Source organism: Parasteatoda tepidariorum, chromosome 6 (assembly GCF_982258835.1).
Source record: "Parasteatoda tepidariorum strain Cologne lab strain chromosome 6, Ptep-v5.0, whole genome shotgun sequence".
Classification (NCBI taxonomy): domain Eukaryota; kingdom Metazoa; phylum Arthropoda; class Arachnida; order Araneae; family Theridiidae; genus Parasteatoda; species Parasteatoda tepidariorum.
The window spans coordinates 41,543,303-41,561,438 of NC_141760.1; the positions used below are offsets into that span (position 1 = coordinate 41,543,303).

The 18,136-nt window shown below is 26.8% G+C and overlaps 1 protein-coding gene across 1 annotated transcript; it reads left to right on the forward strand.

Moving 5' to 3' along the window:
* Positions 1-156: 156 nt before the first annotated feature.
* On the forward strand, positions 157-17,837 carry Nup44A (nuclear pore complex protein Nup44A). The gene is made up of 8 exons (XM_016071595.4): positions 157-402; positions 1,395-1,445; positions 4,450-4,555; positions 7,518-7,770; positions 11,590-11,820; positions 11,905-11,989; positions 13,025-13,103; positions 17,528-17,837. Exons 1-8 carry the CDS (start codon positions 292-294, stop codon positions 17,710-17,712), a joined length of 1,101 nt encoding a protein of 366 aa, XP_015927081.1. The 5' UTR covers positions 157-291; the 3' UTR covers positions 17,713-17,837.
* The last annotated feature ends 299 nt before the right edge of the window (positions 17,838-18,136 follow it).

The following is an 18,136-nucleotide window of genomic DNA, read 5'->3' on the forward strand; positions in this document are numbered from 1 at the left end:
GATTGTTTCATTATATAAAAAGTATTAAAAAAATTAGCAGATTGATTATTTCCCCAAAATAATATTTTTTAAATGAAATAAAAATATTTGTAAATAAATGGCGTAAACTAAACTCTAAATTGTAATACTGTATTATATTACTACATGTTTTATTGGCATCGGTTTTAAGCGGCGGAGAAGTATGATTTGTTTATTTATATCCCTGCACCATCGCACTATATGATTTATTGAAATTGTTTAACATTAATTGGTGTAATTTTAGCTTTAATTTTTTTTATTAGTGTGAAAATCATGTTTGTTAGTCGTAGTATACAAGCTGATCATAAAGACCTCATACATGATGTTGCATATGATTATTATGGAGAAAGATTAGCGACTTGCTCTAGTGATCAAACTGTTAAAGTGCGTTAACTTTCTTTAAGCTGTTATGAAAAACTTTTTACTTTCACTGACTAAGTATACTTTTCGTGCATAATTGAGTGTCAATATTAATTTACTTTGAAAAAAAATAACTTATTTAGTAAGCACATAAATTGGTACTAAACCCTTATTTTGAAAAGAAAATCAAGTTAATTTTAAATGGACCATAAATACGGAAGACTAAAAACTTCGTTATAAACAATCAATTTCTTCGCATTTATTCTCTATAATTATATAACTAGTATGTAATAGACGTGAAAAACACAATATCTAGCACTAAAAGTAATTATTTTTGTTTCCCTCGCTAATAAACTTTTTGTGCATAATTGAGTGTCAATATTAATTTACTTTGTAAAATTATAACTTATTTAGGAAGCGCATAGATTGGTACTAAACCTTTATTTACAGTAAAATTATGCTTTATAATCATTATTGTTCCCTTTGCTAATTAATTAACAGGATATTATAGTGGCCTATTTATGGCTAAACCATTTATAGCATTTTTTTTTTTTTACTATCCATTTATAACATTAATCAGAGAGAATGACACCTGTGCATGCATCAGTAAAATGTAATAGAGTAGTTACGTATATTTATAAAAGGAAAAAGGACTAGTCACAAAATAATGCGCGATTGGTTTGGAGTCAAACTTATTAAAATTTCTTCTGACTAACAAATATATATTTAATATGTAGTCTATATGTAACAAATATGTAGTCTATAACACTGTAGTGTTGCTGTTGGGCAGAAAAATTAAGCAATCACTGGGGATAATCAATATGTGGATTAAAACCAATGTTTTTAACATAGTAAATGAACATTTACTTCAACATTTAATAATTAAAGAAGTTTTTTTTTCTTTGAAGTATAAGTATGTTTCTTATCCTAATGTTACTAAGATTATAATCTGTTTCTTAAATTAGCATCAAATCCTCAATAAATATGACTACAAATATTTTCTTTTCTCTGTTAAGATTTGGGACAAAGGAGAAGATAAATTGTGGCATTGCACATCATCTTGGAAAGTAAGTTCAGTGGTTTTTTGTGTTAATTTAAAGAACAAGATTTTTAGTTACTCAAAAAAAAAAAAAAAAAAGCTTTATTTTGACATTTACTTTAATTTTAAATTTTGGTTTTAGATTTAGGTAATAAGTTTTTAAAGTTTGAACTTGTTTATAAATTAATTCTGTCACTTTTATCAACATATTGTACAGACACAAACAAGCTGGCAGAGGCGACAGAATGGGAGGTCGCTGCGACCTTCCAAAGATTATCCCTGTTCGACAAATTTTGCCTAGCTATTCGTAATTTTTATGAAATTTAAATTTCTCTCTTTTTTAGAAAAAACACGTCAAATTAGTCTTTATTCACCTTTTAAAAAGTGATGATAAAAATAAGTATGAATATCATATTACATATTTATTCCACTATTCTTTTATTTTAATCAATAAATCTAATCCTCTCCTTGTACCTATTTCCGTGTACAAATGAGGCAGTTTCACCTAAAATTTCAGCAATTAGCTCATCTTAAAAAATCCCTGTTACATTTCTTTTATAAAGAGGAAAAATTTAAAAAGTGTAACAGTGAATAGGTAAATACAATTTGGTTAATCTTGTGTTGTCCAAAGTTGAAAAAAACTATCAATTGTAATTACTACAGAAACTTATCCTAAAGTTTAAAAATTAAAATTTCTTCGATTAAGAGACTACATAGGTAACACTAAGTTGAACGTTTAACTTGTAGAAGTATTTTCATCTCTTTATATTTAATAAAAAGTTGTCATCTCACAGTCATATTTCATAAACTATTAGATGAAACAATATGAGATTTTGCACATTTCAAGAGAAATGAATCTGATATCAAGACGTAAAGGAGCATTCTGATGTTAGAATGTTATTGATGTGCATAATAAGCCCCTGAATTGAAGATTTCTTTTCTGTGCTGTGTTAAACTAAATTATATATTTATATATAGCTTTTAATTTTCTTTCTTTTTGTGTTTATTTATTACAATATATTGCAGTTACATACTCTTATGTCTCTAAATATTTTATTGTTAAAAAAAAAAAAAAATTAGGTATCTCCTTTTAAAAATTTCTTAGTTTCAGAGTAATTAAATTTAAAAAAGTTTACACAGAGAAAAAAAATTATCGTCCTGGTAATATTTTGTTAAAAAAGGAAAAAGAAACATTATAGTTTTGGTAATGAAAACCACAATATACAGTATTATAACCATTTATTTGGTCTAAGTTATCACGATAAGGTACCAAATTTAAACAGGTCTTTCCAAATTTTATCATATATTATAAAACCATTTTTCATTATAAATTATACTAAAATTATTAAAGCACTTCGGTGAAAATTACTGAGCTTTCTTGCATTTCTATTGAGCCAGAAACACAGCAAAATTTTTAGTATTCTGTTAGTTTTGACCATATTTTATTCTTTTGTGGTTTTTTTTTTATATAATCCAGAAAGGTTAACAAAAAATGCATATTTTTTTACATCATTTGGCCAAAGCAATACCAACTATTCTTTTTTCATTTTGAAAAAAATTGGGATTATTTTTACAAGGGGACTCAATATTTTGAATATTCTATTTTTATTCGGTATTAGACAGTATTTGCTGATCACCATATTACTTGTTATTCGATTTGTGGGATAGTAAAATAAATTACCTACGTCTTCTTCTTATCTGTGAATAAATGTATAATTTTTTTCATTTATCAAAAAGTTCATCGATAGTTTTAAGTATTCACAAAAATAATTAAGCCTTAAATCAGTAATATTGGTGGAAAAATTAGCTTAATGCGAAAATAGCAGCAACAGAATAATTTTTCGTTTTTTTACTGAAGTGAATTACATCCTTGTTTGCCTTATATATGCTTTATTCTACAAAGATTAAGGTTTTTTACCTTGCTTTTTCGATTATGACAAATAAATGTATTTTAAAAAATGTAAATAAATTTATATTCAATGTTCAGCAACGTTTGCTGAATTGAATATCTCATTGTTCATTTTTTGACGAATATATAACTGAAAGTGTTAAATGTTCAATTTATTTTTATGCATTAAGATTATTTCACTTTGATTAATAGCAAATCTATTTCCTTAGCAATTATTACATTTGATTTTAAAATTAGTTATATTCTTCTTTGTTTATACTATATTAGACAAATCATACTTATTTCTTAGCTGCTACTCTTTTTTAAGAATTTTTATTCAGAAGTGTTTTTTAAAAAATGCAACAATAACTGTAAGCTTAAATGCCTTATATTTCAACAGCACCTAAAATCACAGCAATGATTACCAGATATTTTTTATGTGTTGAAATAAATTAGGTTTTTATGATGACCATTTTAAACCAAATTTATTAAGTGAAGAAGAATAAGAATGATTGCCTTATTATTCGGCCCAATTAGAAATCTCTTGGCAAAATCGGAATGTTCCCCCTCTCAAAAATCAAATTTTGCTGTGCCCCTGAGTATTTACTATAATTCAAAAAAGTTTCATTTTGAAACTAATGTTTTATTATGGTCTTTAAATGTATTTAAAAACTATATTAACTGTTTGCTAAACTATTTGAAAACTATATTAACTGTGGTTATTACTGTTTGCCATAATTCTAAGAGGTTACATTTTAAAATTAATGCTTTTTTTTATATATAGTTTTTAAATACTATTTATGAGCTATATTATTTTTTTCTATCATAATTTTTAAAGAATTTTTTATTGAAATTAAAAGTTTTTTCAAAATTCAGAAATTAATATTACTGACACTTTAATAAATAATGTAAATCTAAGATAGTGCAAAGATGCATGTTTCTGTACTTGCGCGAGGTCTAATCAGTTGTTTTGGATAAAAATAACCGGATTATCCCTAATACATTCAAGACTTTTTATAATCTTATGTTGGATTTTTTTTATTTTGATGTCGACAAATTTATTTCTCTATTTGATATTTTTTTCTTCTACTGGTTTGTTTTTGTTTAGATTGTTTTTTCTTAATCTGGTTATATATGTTTTTAGACTCACAGTGGCTCAGTATGGAAAGTTACTTGGGCACATCCAGAATTTGGGCAAATAATTGCTACTTGCTCATTCGATAGAACTGTTGCAGTGTGGGAAGAATTAGGTAAAATATACATTTGTATCCTAAATCTTTACCTTGTTTATTAAAAGAATATATCTTTTAGTAAACAAGCTTAATTTTTAGTCTGAAATTTAAGTCTGCATATCACGAAAGGAAGATTCAGTCAAACTTTGACATCAGAGAGTAAAAATGGAAACAATATTTTTTTAAATCATTTTTAAGTTAATATTGCTTTTATTTATTTGAAAAAAGAAAAGAAAAAAAAAACAGAAAAATGCTTTAAGATTTTTTTTAAACTAAAATTTCAGAAAATCTTTTTTATTTTTATTATTATTTTCTTAAGGTAAATATTTAAATTTTCCTTGTGGTACCTAAATTCAGCATATCAAGGGTAAACTTAATAATATTCCTCTCATTAGTAAAATAAAACTTAAAACTTTTGCTTTTTCTGTTATTTAAATGATTTGATTTTTTTTCTTCTCGCATTTGACAAATCATTTATTAAAAATTAACTCAATAAAATTTTTTGTCATTCTTTTCTGCAATTTGTAGCTTTTTTTTGTTGTAATTTAATATTAAATGTATATTTCAATAAATTATTGTTGTTAGAAGCATTTTTTCTTTTCTTCTTTCATGTATTGCAGTTGTGTCAACCTCCAGATTTGATATTTTTTTGTTTGTCAATATAAATATATTTTAATATTTATTACATGACCTCAATTATCAATAACTACTCTATAGAACTTGATATGAATATTTAGAATTCTATGTAAATATTGAGCCGAAGCACACTCAAAATTGTTTTTCTTTCTCTAAAAAGAAAAGAGAATGTGTGTGTGAGAGAGAGAGAACTAAAAAAAAAAAAAAAATTCTAATGCAATAAATCTATTATAATTTTTGGATAATAATTTTTATTTTTAACAAAATAACCATGGATAATCTGTTTTAATATAAAGTTATACAATTTGTTCAGTGTACCCACACCCTTAATAACTTTTGATCCAAATGATTGGATTTTCTCATATGAAGACTCATTTATAATTGTTAGGGGGCTTAGCTTTGAATATGCAAAGTAATTGATGCAAGCAATATCTTATTCTGAAATATTCGGTCATCTTATTCTGAAGTAGTAGCAAAATCAGACACAAAATAATATTCTCTTTGAAACATACAATTTGTTTGACAGATTTAGAATATTGACCCTCAAGATATGAGAGGGGGGGGGATATATTACATATAGTTTAGGCAGGAGAGTGATAAAAAGTCGTAATTTTTAATGTTGATTTCACTCTTTAATTACTTTCCCATATCTTTAGAACTTTTAAAGCAAATTTAAAACTTTTCACACAATTTTGAAACTTGTTTAAAAGATATCTCTATGAAAAAATAATGTTTTGTAATTTATTAGTTTTTATTAGATTTACAAAACGGTAAGGATAAAAAAAAACTTCAAATTGTAAAGAGTACACAGACTTTTTTACTAATTTAACCTACATTTTTTTTAAGCTACAAAATTTAGAATTATAGGAAATCAGTGGAATAATTCTTAAGAAATAAAACTTTAAAAAATACTTTTTTTTGAGATAGCAAAATACATAAAAAATTTAAAAAAATGTTTGTCATTAGAATTTTAAAGATATTTATATTTTTTATTTATCTATCTTTTTTTTTCTAATTTATATGTACAAATTTGTAGGAAATTATATTTTACTACAAACATTGAATCATAACAACTTATGAAACTAAATGGTTACAATCTAATTTTTGAAAAAGGTTAACTAGATTAGTAACTTCTAAAAAAGAAATTTCTGATGCTTTTTTCTATTTCTTGTTTTTGTAAATATTTTGTTCAGTTGCCAAGTTAAAAGTTTGCATGGACCATAGTATGTGCATTCCTGATATTGATACAATGAGTTGAATAGATTTAAGGGAGGGAAAAATTAGTATTTTTTTTGTGACAGTATAATAATGATAATCAGTATTACTTGCCCTTTAAAAGAAAAAGATCTTTTTTGTTGAGTTTTATTGAGATAGCTTTAACTTTATGGATATTTTGAATATATTTCAATCAAAATGATTAAGAAAATGGGGTATAAAAGTCCTTTATTATTGAGAATTGGTTATTGTAATAATTCGTAAACTAATTCTTGTACTTTTTCTATGTTTATTCTTTAAATAATAATATATTACTGATTGTTGACTTGGTCATCTTCATTTAGTAACCTGTGGCCGATCGACTCTAATAACTTTGTACTCACTTTTTTCTTAAACCTAATTAGTTGGTGACTCATATCAATAGATTCTTTTAATTTAATAGCCACTCTTTTTGTAAACTTTTTTTTTTTTGCTTGTATTTAAATTATATTTTTGAAGAAAAAATTATATTTAAGATAATCTATGATTATAAAAGGTTAATTCAACGATAAAAATAATATAAATGGATAACAAAATTTAATCAAATATGCTGACTTTGGAGAATAAAAATATTGGGGGGGGGAATGCATTTAATGTAGACATTACAACTTTGAAACACGTGAACTGTTAAAGAACTCTCCTTTCTTGTGAATTTTTCCACCACAAATTGATGGATTCTGAAGGATCAAAATTTTGAATGGAGACAATGGACATTTTAATGACAATTTTGCTTTCCAGAGTGTCTTTCTGAATTGATGTATTTTTATCATTAAACAGTTTAAAAAAAATGCTAAACATTGACTGACTGTTTATTTAAGTGGCCACTTCTGTTTGCTCGCCACGTGGCGAGTGGTTATTTTCAGGTCTAACTGGTTGGTATTATAGCCATCTTATTCTTATCAAAATTTTCAGAAAAAAAAAATTAAAGCTCAGAAACATGTATATTATCTGCAATTTCAAAGTTGAAGGGTTTGTACTCCTCAGTTTCAAAGTATTAATTAGTAAACTTTATTCAATAAAAAAATTTTAAAAAATATGCTGAGATTTTCACAAAACTTTCAACTAATCAAATTTATAAATTTGTCATTAGGTCCTGAAGGATCAGTTGGTGAGAAGTCTCAATCACAATGGGTAAAGAAAATTAGTTTAGTAGACAGTAGAACACCTGTTACTGATGTCAAATTTGCACCAAAGCATCTTGGATTACAACTAGCCACCTGCTCAGCTGACGGGGTTGTACGTGTTTATGAAGCACCAGATATTATGAATTTGAGCCAGTGGTCATTACATCATGAAATTCCTTGTAAAAATGCCTGTAGTTGTATATCATGGAATCTTAGCAGGTAAAAATATACTTTTTCCAACATTTTATGAAATTTAATTAACTAGGCAATTTTGACGGATTTGTAAAAAGACCTTTTTATGTTTTTCTTAATGTAATTTACAAGTATAAAAATTAATTATTCATTTACAGGTTATTTTTTTTTTTTTGGAATTTTCTGCTAAATTGTATTATATTTGTTTTTATATACCTTAGTAATTTGTTTTTAAATGTGTTGTAATATTTTTTTGTTTTTAGTAGTTACAAAGGCGCTAGTTATAATTATATATCTTAAGCAAAAATCATTTGTTTTTTGAATTAAGCATGATTATTGCCAACCATACACTAACTTTCTATAGTTTCTAGTGACTGCTAAGAAGTTTTATATTGTTTTTATATTCCTTAAATTCTAAGTGTATTATAATATATGTACATATACTAATCAGGAGTTTAGTCTTCAATGTAACACAAAAACGAAAAGGAATTTAATTTGTTTTTTGAAATAAACATGGTAATGCCAACTGTTTACAAACTTTATTATGATTATTTTTCATTAAAAAGAGTTTTTTGCATCTCAAATAATTGTTGAAATCTGCAAATCTATGTCATTTTCAAACTCAAATTTGTTTGTTCCTTTTCTTTTTTCTTTCTTTTTTTTAACATAGCGCCAAAAGATAAAGATAAAGTTTTTGCCTACATAGGTCGTAACAAATGACATTACATGTTACGTAGTTTTTTTGGCAATTTCATAGTATTCTTTTCTAATGTCAATCCAAAAGCGAATTATATCAACTTGTCTAAATTTTAATATGACTTTTTTTATTTTATTTAAAAATAATTTTCTCCTTAGCCAAAGAATGGAGACTCATGTGTGACCTAATGAGTCTCGACTAATGTTTTTGAAGCTCATGACTTTTACAAAATTTAATAAAATATTCTTTTATATTTATTTTTACAAGAAAATTGCCCTTAATAATTTGATATTTTTAAAAAATTAAAAATTTTGAGCTTTAACTTAGCAAATAGTGATCACTTGTGGAACTCTTTAAAATGTTCTAAGTACCGGAACCCTAAGGTTCCATTGAACCCATGTTGACTTCTACTCCAAACAAATATCATGCATTTTTTTGAAAAAATAATTCTCTAAATTGCAGCTTTCTAGAATCATTTTCAAATTTAAACTTTTGTTGTTAAATAAAGTCATTTTAAGATACCTTAATTGACAAATTATTTTGTAGCATGAGTTTTAAACCTCACTTAGCTTTAGCCTAATGGTCTATTTTCAAAATAATATTGTTTATTAAATATTTCTTATTTTATGAAATGTAACTGAAATATGTGCCTTTGAACAGAGTAAAACTAATGGATAAATAAGTAATCATAATGCTCAAATGGTAGAGGAGACAAACTTTCCATTTTTTAACTTTGCAAAAAAATGTATGCACAATTTTTAATACATTCTCATCATTATTTTTTTAGATTTATTGTAAGAGAAATATCTGTACATTTAATAGACAAATGTGTAGCATCTATGCATATATATAATAGATTAATAAAAAGTCATACAGGAATAAGATGTTGATAACTTAAAATTCTTGAAAAATGTTTTTTTAAAAAAAAAAAACTCGTTAATAAACTTTCAAAAATGGCTTTAAAATGAAAAATCAAATTATTTAAATTTTTGCTCCTATTTAAATGTAAGCTATATTTATTTAAAAAAAAATTTTTGATGATTTTTTAAATTAAAAGAATGTCTTTAATTTGAAAGTAAAAGCCAATTCTTATATCTTGAATAACTCTGATTAGTATGAACACTTGTTATTGGAACTTATTTAAAATGCATGATTCAATGCAAAATGTAAGAATTACCTAGGAAACCATGTCCTGAAATGTTATCTAATGCTGCTAAGTGCACTTTCTTATTATGGACATGTTGTTTGTGTACTTTTAAACTTGCACTTTTGTTTTTCTAAAATATTTTAATTTCATATTAATTTTATATTACTATTAGTTACTGTCGAGAGTTCCATTGAAATATGCTCAGAAATGTTGTTTTATCGTAATTTAATAATTAGGTGTGTTCGTCCAGTTAGCCGCCAAATCATTAAATTACAATAAAACTGTACCTATTTGAAAGCAGTTTTTGACAATAATTAATAGAAAATAAAAAAATTAAGATAATTTGGATAAATAAAAGTATCTGATGTTCAAAGGCACATGATGTAACATTTCATCATACGAATGTGCCCTTACTGGCATATGATAACATTTCCGGTCATGGTTTCCTAGTCAATTTTTAATTCTTACGATGTGCTCTACAACCCTTAGAAGTTTGTCGCAACATTTACGTGACACCCTGTATATACAGTAGAACCTCAATTTAACAACCTTCGTGGGACTGGTCACAAATGTTGTTAAAAGCAGGAAGTCGCAATGTCGGAGGTATGGAAATGTAACTTATGTAAATTAGCATAATAATACACATTTATCTTCTAATTTACTGTGTAAACTAAAAAACAAACAAAAATATTTTAAAAGTTCAATATAATGTAGTATTTTAACAAAATATTTAAAACTTACAGTTTAAACTAAAAAAAGCTTAAACGAAAAGTTTTAATGTTTTTGAAGCAACATGGATTTTTAGAGTGACCGATAATGATTGGCGTAAGTTTTTCACTTCCATCAGAGTTGCAATATCGAGATTACCCTTACCCTGGACAATTTTCCCTCATGACATTGTTCTCCTTTCATGGTGTATGTCTTACTGGAAAAATATTGAATTATACATTATCGTTAAAAATGTCCCTTGCAAAATAATTTTGTACTAATGTTGCCAAAGTCTTACTTTTCCACTCTTCAATAGCTGTTTCATTCACACTTGCAGATTCACCCCATTCAGCACAATATGCCAAATTATTCCTTTTTTTTAAACCTGCCAAGCCAGCCATTAGATGCAGTAAAACCTTCCATATTCAGACGGGTTGTGATTTCCAGAGTCTTTTCTTTTAAAATTGATCCGTTAATTGGTAGTAACAAGAAGTTTTTTTGTTATCAAACTCAACAGGCAAGAAAAAAAAAGAAAAATAGAAAACATGGAATGTATCCCTCGTTGTGTGGTAAAAAGATAACTAAGCAGGCCAGTGTTTCCTGGTAGTAGTTAGGGAATTCACTTTTAATACTGGACTTATTTCACATTATTGATATAAGAACTAAAATGGGACCAGGCTGAAATGACGCTAAAAGCTGGAAGTTTTTATTCTTGGGAATCGTTAAGTCTAGCTTCTACTGCATATATAAAATTTTTTCACATTCAGAATGCATTTGAAATAAAAAGAAAAGTATCAAATAAAATTGATAGAAAATAACGAAAAGAATTAAATAAAAAACTAAAATAAAAAAGGACTGAAAAATTATAAATAATGAACTATAAAAGAAAAACTGGCCAAAAATGCAAATATGAATTTATCATCAAGATTCTAGTCTTGGCTTATAAAACATATCTGAAATTGTGAAATTTAAAAATGCTAATATTTAAATTTCGTATTTTATTTTAAAATAACAGTATTACTTACAAAAACGAACCGTGTTAATAACATTAAAAGTTTATTTAAGTTTTTTTTTATTTTTTTATGATAAATATTAATCATTCTTAGTAGAGGTTTGATGAAATGTGTGTGCACATTTCACAAACAAGTACTTCATGCTGTATTAGGCCTTTAACATAAAAAATACTGAAGCGATCCAAAACAGTAATAATATAGTATATGTTTATGAAAAATAAAAAAAGAATGTTTACAATAATAAGAAATTTTTTTTTTCTCTCTAATCTTCTTTTTTTTAGAATGCATGCTCCTATGATAGCTGTGGGAAGTGATGAACCTTCACAAACAGGAGGAGACAAAGTAATTATATTTGAATATAATGAAAACACCAGACGATGGCCTCGAATAGATACACTGCCCATCAAAGAAGCTGTTTATGATCTCGCTTTTGCCCCGAATTTAGGAAGATCTTACAATTTGTTGGCAGTAGCTACAAAAAATCTTCAGATCTTCATCATTAGATCTCTTCCGTTAGTATACTTGAATTAATTTTGTGGGTTTTTGTCATTTTTATTCTTTTGATATCGTGATAACATATATATTTTATTTTATAGTGATCAAAATATTGGTGGCATACCAGAAGGAACTTCAAAGTATGAAATAAGACAAGCGGGCCAGTTCGATAATCACAATTCCCAAGTAATTTTTTATTTTTCATTTAGAGTGTTTTTTTGTTTTGTTCTAATTTAATTTTTTTAAAGTAATTTATGTAAACTATTTTCATGGCAGTCATTTTTTTGTGGCAACCAATTGAGTGTTTAGGATGCCTAAATACATTTCTTCTTCTGCTATATATAATAAAGTTCATTAACCAAAATCTAGCCGTTTAACTATTATTAGCACTATTTATAAATATTATTTTATTGAGAAATTAAATTAGTGCTGCAATTTAATATCAAGAAATACATTAAACAAAATAGAATTATATTTAAATTATTTGTATAAAAAAAACACCTTGCAAAAACTTCTTGTTGTGGGGCAGATTTCCTGCCAGTTGACTACAGTGACATTATTGAAAGGAAAATTTAACTAGTATATAAAGTTTGCTTGAATTTACAAATGTATTTTTGTGTACTTGTTTGAAAAAAATCACTTTTAAGAAACTAAGGTTATTAATTGTTTCATTTTTTTAAAAACTGAATAAGATCATAAATTTTGCATGTTTATATAATCTCTTAGTATCAAGGAACTACAAATTAGAACATTTATATGCTTCAAGTATTAAAACATTATTAAGTGTCATATAAATAAGAATTATGTAATTTTTTTTAAATCTTTTTTTTCTTTCTTGATAATTGCAAAGAAAACACCAAATACTAGTTATTATTTCAGAGATATAAAATTACTACCCGTAAAACATGATAAAATTACTACCTATGCATAAAATTACTGCCTGCTCATAAGAAATTATTTTAACACTTAGAAGGGCTGTGGTTTTCAACGCTAACCACAAAGTAAGCAAAATTATCTAAAAATTCATTTAATTAAATTGTTCTACTTGAGTCAAACTAAAATAAATTTGTCAATTCTGGTGTTTTATTTAAAAAAAAAAAATTTCTGACCTTCAAAGAGTTTAAATTTCTAATTGCGAAGTTGAGTAGAAATAATCTCTATAACTTAATCTTTCTTTTGCATAAAAACTTAAAATGTGTCCAATAATTATGTTCATTTTAGGTGTGGCGTGTTAGCTGGAATATTACTGGTACAATTCTTGCTTCATCTGGTGATGATGGCTGTGTTAGATTATGGAAAGGTAATTATTCACTAGCTATTGTTTTTTTATTGACTTAACTCTAGTTGTTGTCATAAATAGTTTATATTATGTGTTTTTTTTTCTTATATACTTGAAATGTGTCATGTACTTTATTTATATTTCCTAATAGTTTGATTGGAAGCAGTCACACTGATGGTTTAATCAACTCTGGTTTCTAGTTTTTATTTAATTTAACATTATGAATCCATATTACATGAGATTACGTCTTATGACTTTTTAATGGGGTAAAAAATGAACTAAAATTTTGTGCAAATTTGGAAAGCTCAGGAACACAATTAACTTCACAACAAGAAAAAAATTTACTTTTTTATTTCTTCATTTTCTCTAAGTTTATAAATTGTACGGATAATATACTGAACTAATTTTCTGACTTTTAAAGATATAGAACAGCTACAGTAACTTATAAAGAACATGTGACTCACAATATGAAAAAACTTCTAACTTTCTTGGAAATATGAGATTTACTAATGCACATAGTTTTATTGCTAATGATTTCTTTGTTGCTGAAAATTTAAATGATAGTTTGGTAATTTTTTGTCAATAACAATTTATCATAGTAAATTATTATTACTATTTTTTTTAAATAAAGAGAGATTTATTTGAAATTCTTGATTTGGAGTTCATATGGAGTCAAAAAATTAACTAAACACCAAGCAAATAATATGAACAAAGTTATTGGTACTTTCAGACCTGCCAACTTGTACGGTTTTGCCGTACAGTGTACGGTATTTTACTCGATCGTACGGTTGTACGGACAAGCGTTAAAATCGTACGGTTGCGTAATCATTTATAGTTCGTTTTTTTTTTAAAAAAAAATAAAGAAAATAAAATTAACAGCATGCTTAAAGTCACAAATTCAAAGGTTTACAAGATTTTAAATACTAGTTAGGAAACTCATCACAAAAAAACGAAACCCTGACATGTTTTAATCTGGTTGGTATTGAGAGCCGATCACGTGACGCTAAAACAATCGTTAGCCAATGAGAGTGAGTATGCGCCTCGTCGAAATGAGCCAGTGGGAACGCTGATGTAGGAGACTAAATCACGGACTAAATTAAGAGCGCTTTTTGGCAACGGTAATGTTTTTGTTTACAATTTGTTGCTCATGGATTGCAGCGTGATTTTGTTTTATTTGTAAAAATGCCACCTAAAGTTTACAATCAGATTTTTTTAGAATCTTATTCTAAAAGCTTTCCTTGTATAATTAAGTCTAACAAATCGCAGCACTATGCCTTTTGTAATGTTTGTGGACTAGATTTCAAAATAGCACATGGCGGTAAAAGCGATATTAATGATCATATACGCACAAAGAGACACAAGGATTTAGCGGAATGTGTTAATAAAAATGAAAACATCAGTAAGTATTTTGCGTCTGGAAGTGATGACGATGTAATACGGGCTGAAGTGTATTTTACGTCTTACATTGTCGAGCACAATCTACCTATTAGTGTCGCAGATCATGCAGGTCCATTATTTAGGAAAATGTTCCCTAAAAGCGATGTTGCTAAGAAGTATGGTGCAGGACGAACAAGAACTGCTGCTATTATTTCAAAAATAGCTGATGTGAAGAAAGCTTCAATTGTTGAATCTCTTCAAAAGCAAATGTTTGCTGTTGCTACTGATGGTAGCAACGATACAGATGCGCAACTTTATCCCATCGTTGTATCTTACTTCGACGCAAATGCCGGTGAAGTCAAGGTATCGTTGCTTGCCGTGCCGACTTTAGATTTAAGCTCTACAGGACAGAACATAGGTAATTTGGTGTTAAAAACTTTGAAATTAAAAAATATTCCTTTGGAAAATTGTTTAGCACTTAGCTGTGATAATGCTCCAGTGATGGTTGGCTCAAAGAATGGTGTTGCCGCTGTGATTAAGACAGCAAATCCAGAAATTTTTGTTGTTGGCTGTCCTTGCCATTTAGTACACATTGCTGCTGAAAGAGGAGCTGCTGCTTTACCTATATCAGTTAGTGATGTTTTGGTTGATATTTTTTTTTACTTAGAGAAGAGTTCTAAAAAGAAACTTGAACTTAAAGCTTTGCAAATTTTACATGACGTTGATACACATAAAATTTTGAAACATACTTGCACAAGATGGCTCTCTTTGGGTAGATGCTTAATGAGACTTCTGGAACAATGGGATCCTCTGTGTAGCTTTTACAAAGATCAAATAAATCGAAATAGCAGATGCCATAGTCTTAATGACTATTCCATACCATTAAAAATATCTGCAAATGACAACAAAGTGGAGAATGCACATATTAAAAAGAAAAGGCCTTTAGAAATAGAAAAATCTGTGAAGAAATTGAAGGTAGGTAATTTCTCTAATAGTTCATTAAAAACTTCTGAACAAAAATCAGAAATGGGAAATCCTGCAAAGAAATTAAAAGCTGGTAATTGTTCTAAAAATTCTTCACCGAAATCTTCTAAACAGGAATCTGTTTTGACTAGGGAAGAACAAATGCTTCTATTTCTTTCATCAGATATCTGTAAAGCTTATTGTTTGTTTCTAAATTATATCATCCCAGTTTTTGAAAGAAGCTTAATTACCTTACAATCTAATGAGCCAAAAATTCATATTTTGAATTCTTTATTATTAGATTTATTAAAAGATTTTGTCTCAAAATTTATAAGAGCAGACATTATTAAAGGTTCTTCCCTGATGGACATTAACTTAGTGTCAGAGAAGAATCATAAATTGGATGATGATATTATAATTGGTAGTGCTGCTTCCAAGTTAATATCAGTCTTAAAAATGGAAGATAAGCAACTCTTCTATAGTAATATAAAAAATTATTATATTGCTGTCTGCAACTATATACGGCAGAAATTTCCCTTGAATAGTGAGTTTTTATTATCCGCTGAAGTTGCAGATGTTGATAAATTACCTTCAAAAAGATTCAAGGATGTTGATTTCTTCTTGAAAAAATTTCCATCGATGTGGATTAATGACAATGTTGAAGAAACTGAAGATATGAAAAGAGATAAACTTTTAGAGGAATTTAGTGATTTGCAGATTACTGATTTACCTTCTGTGATTAAACAGGAAACAAGGATGGACAAAAAATGGGATTTCTAAAATAACATCCAATGATGGATGTTTCAAGAAGTACAGTAGAATAGCAAAAATCATGGTAGCTATATTAAGCATACCTCACAGTAATGCAGAATGTGAAAGGGTATTTAGCATAGTAAAAAAAAATAGAACACAGTTCAGAAATTCTTTGTCTGATAAATCTCTAGAGGACATTCTGATTGCCAAAACCACGCAAACTGGATGTTGTTATGAGCAGACCTTCGATAAAGGATTCTTAAAAACAGCTAAGTCTGCTACATATGAACATTTAAAGCAATAATTGTTTTTAATTAAGTCTATTTAATTTTTTTCCTTTTTGTATTAATCTAGAAATTTAATTTTTAAATTGTGATTAAGTGTAAATATGTGTTTAAACAATTGTATAATAAAATACTCAAGATTTAAAAAATGTTTTTGTTATTGTTTTCACAATGAATTTTTAAAAAAAAATAATTTATTCAAAATTGACAAGTGTATTTAGTAACAGATCTTAATTTTGTGTAAAAAGGTCCTATAATAACACTTTCTGTATAACACTATGTCGAGTATATGTATGTATGTTGTATGTCACTATGTATGTATGTCACTAACTCAGAATTGTAAGGTCATGCAGATTACAATGTTGGCAGGTCTGTACTTTTATTTTAATTGCAATGCTTTTGTTTTTTACATTTTTGACTAATTTGTTTTTTGATTATTATTTTGAAGAACTGAATAATGTTATAAATACTAAATATACAAATTAGCATAAGTTTTTTAAAATTTACTTTTACCACCAATTTTCTTTTTCTGAAAACCTTCAGAAAAAAAAAAAAGGTTAGTCAGTCAATTGTGTCAATATATTAAGTTAGACTTCATATGTACGTCAATAATAGAACACAGAGCTATTTATTTTAAAAAATGGTTTTCCATGGTTAAGCACAAGGTATGTGTGTGTGGGGGTGGGTGGTCTCAAAGAATATCAATGCATTGAAGCCCAGTACAAAATCAAGTCGTATTATAAAATATTTTTTTATACTGAAAAATATTGTTTGTCATTTTAAACTTGCATTTTTGAAAATTCAACATTCCTTAATACACTTAGCTTTGCCCCCTTTTTTTTCTATATTAGTGTAATTAATTAGTCAAATTTGTAACACATTTAAAATTTTATATTATACATTAATTCATTTAATAAATATTCTACCCTTTTTTTATTTTCTTATGAATATTGCATCTGCCACCAAACATCAAGGAATGAAACAATATGTGCTAATCGAAATATGCTAGAAATTTAGGCTAAGTACCAAATTTCAAAATAAATAAGTAAAACTAAATTTTGTTTTTAGCTAATTTTAATGAAAAATGGAAGTGTATCGCCACAATGAAAGGTGATGGTACAACAGAATCAACAGAAAAACAATCAGCAAATGAGCCAGAAACACCTGCAAAGACGGATACTAATAATCATCCAACTACTAGATATTATAAATTGGGACAAGTTAGTCATCTGAAACAGGAACCCTGGCATTAATAATTAGTTTTTGATTATCAAGAAGACTAAATATTTAATTGTATTTTGTATGTAAATTTTGTTGCAGTTTGTTTATTTATCATAATGATAAAATATTTGAAAATAAATTTTTGATTTCTTTTGTATCCACTCTCTATTTATTTGGCAGAAATATTTATAGAAGTAAAGAAATTGAAGTAAATAATAATTATTAAAAACTAATCGACTAATGGAAGAAGCTAATTAGAAAAAAACTAATATCAAATAGTTTTTTTTAAATATGTATATTTTTAAAAACTTTTTTGTGAATTTTGTAATGTTTTTCATAGTAGTTTTTTGTACTGTACTTTTCTGCTATTTAAACTTTTTTTAATATATTTGTGACTTTTTTTAAAATTAATTTTGCCTTTTATTCACATTTGAAAAATTCCTTTAAAATTTACAA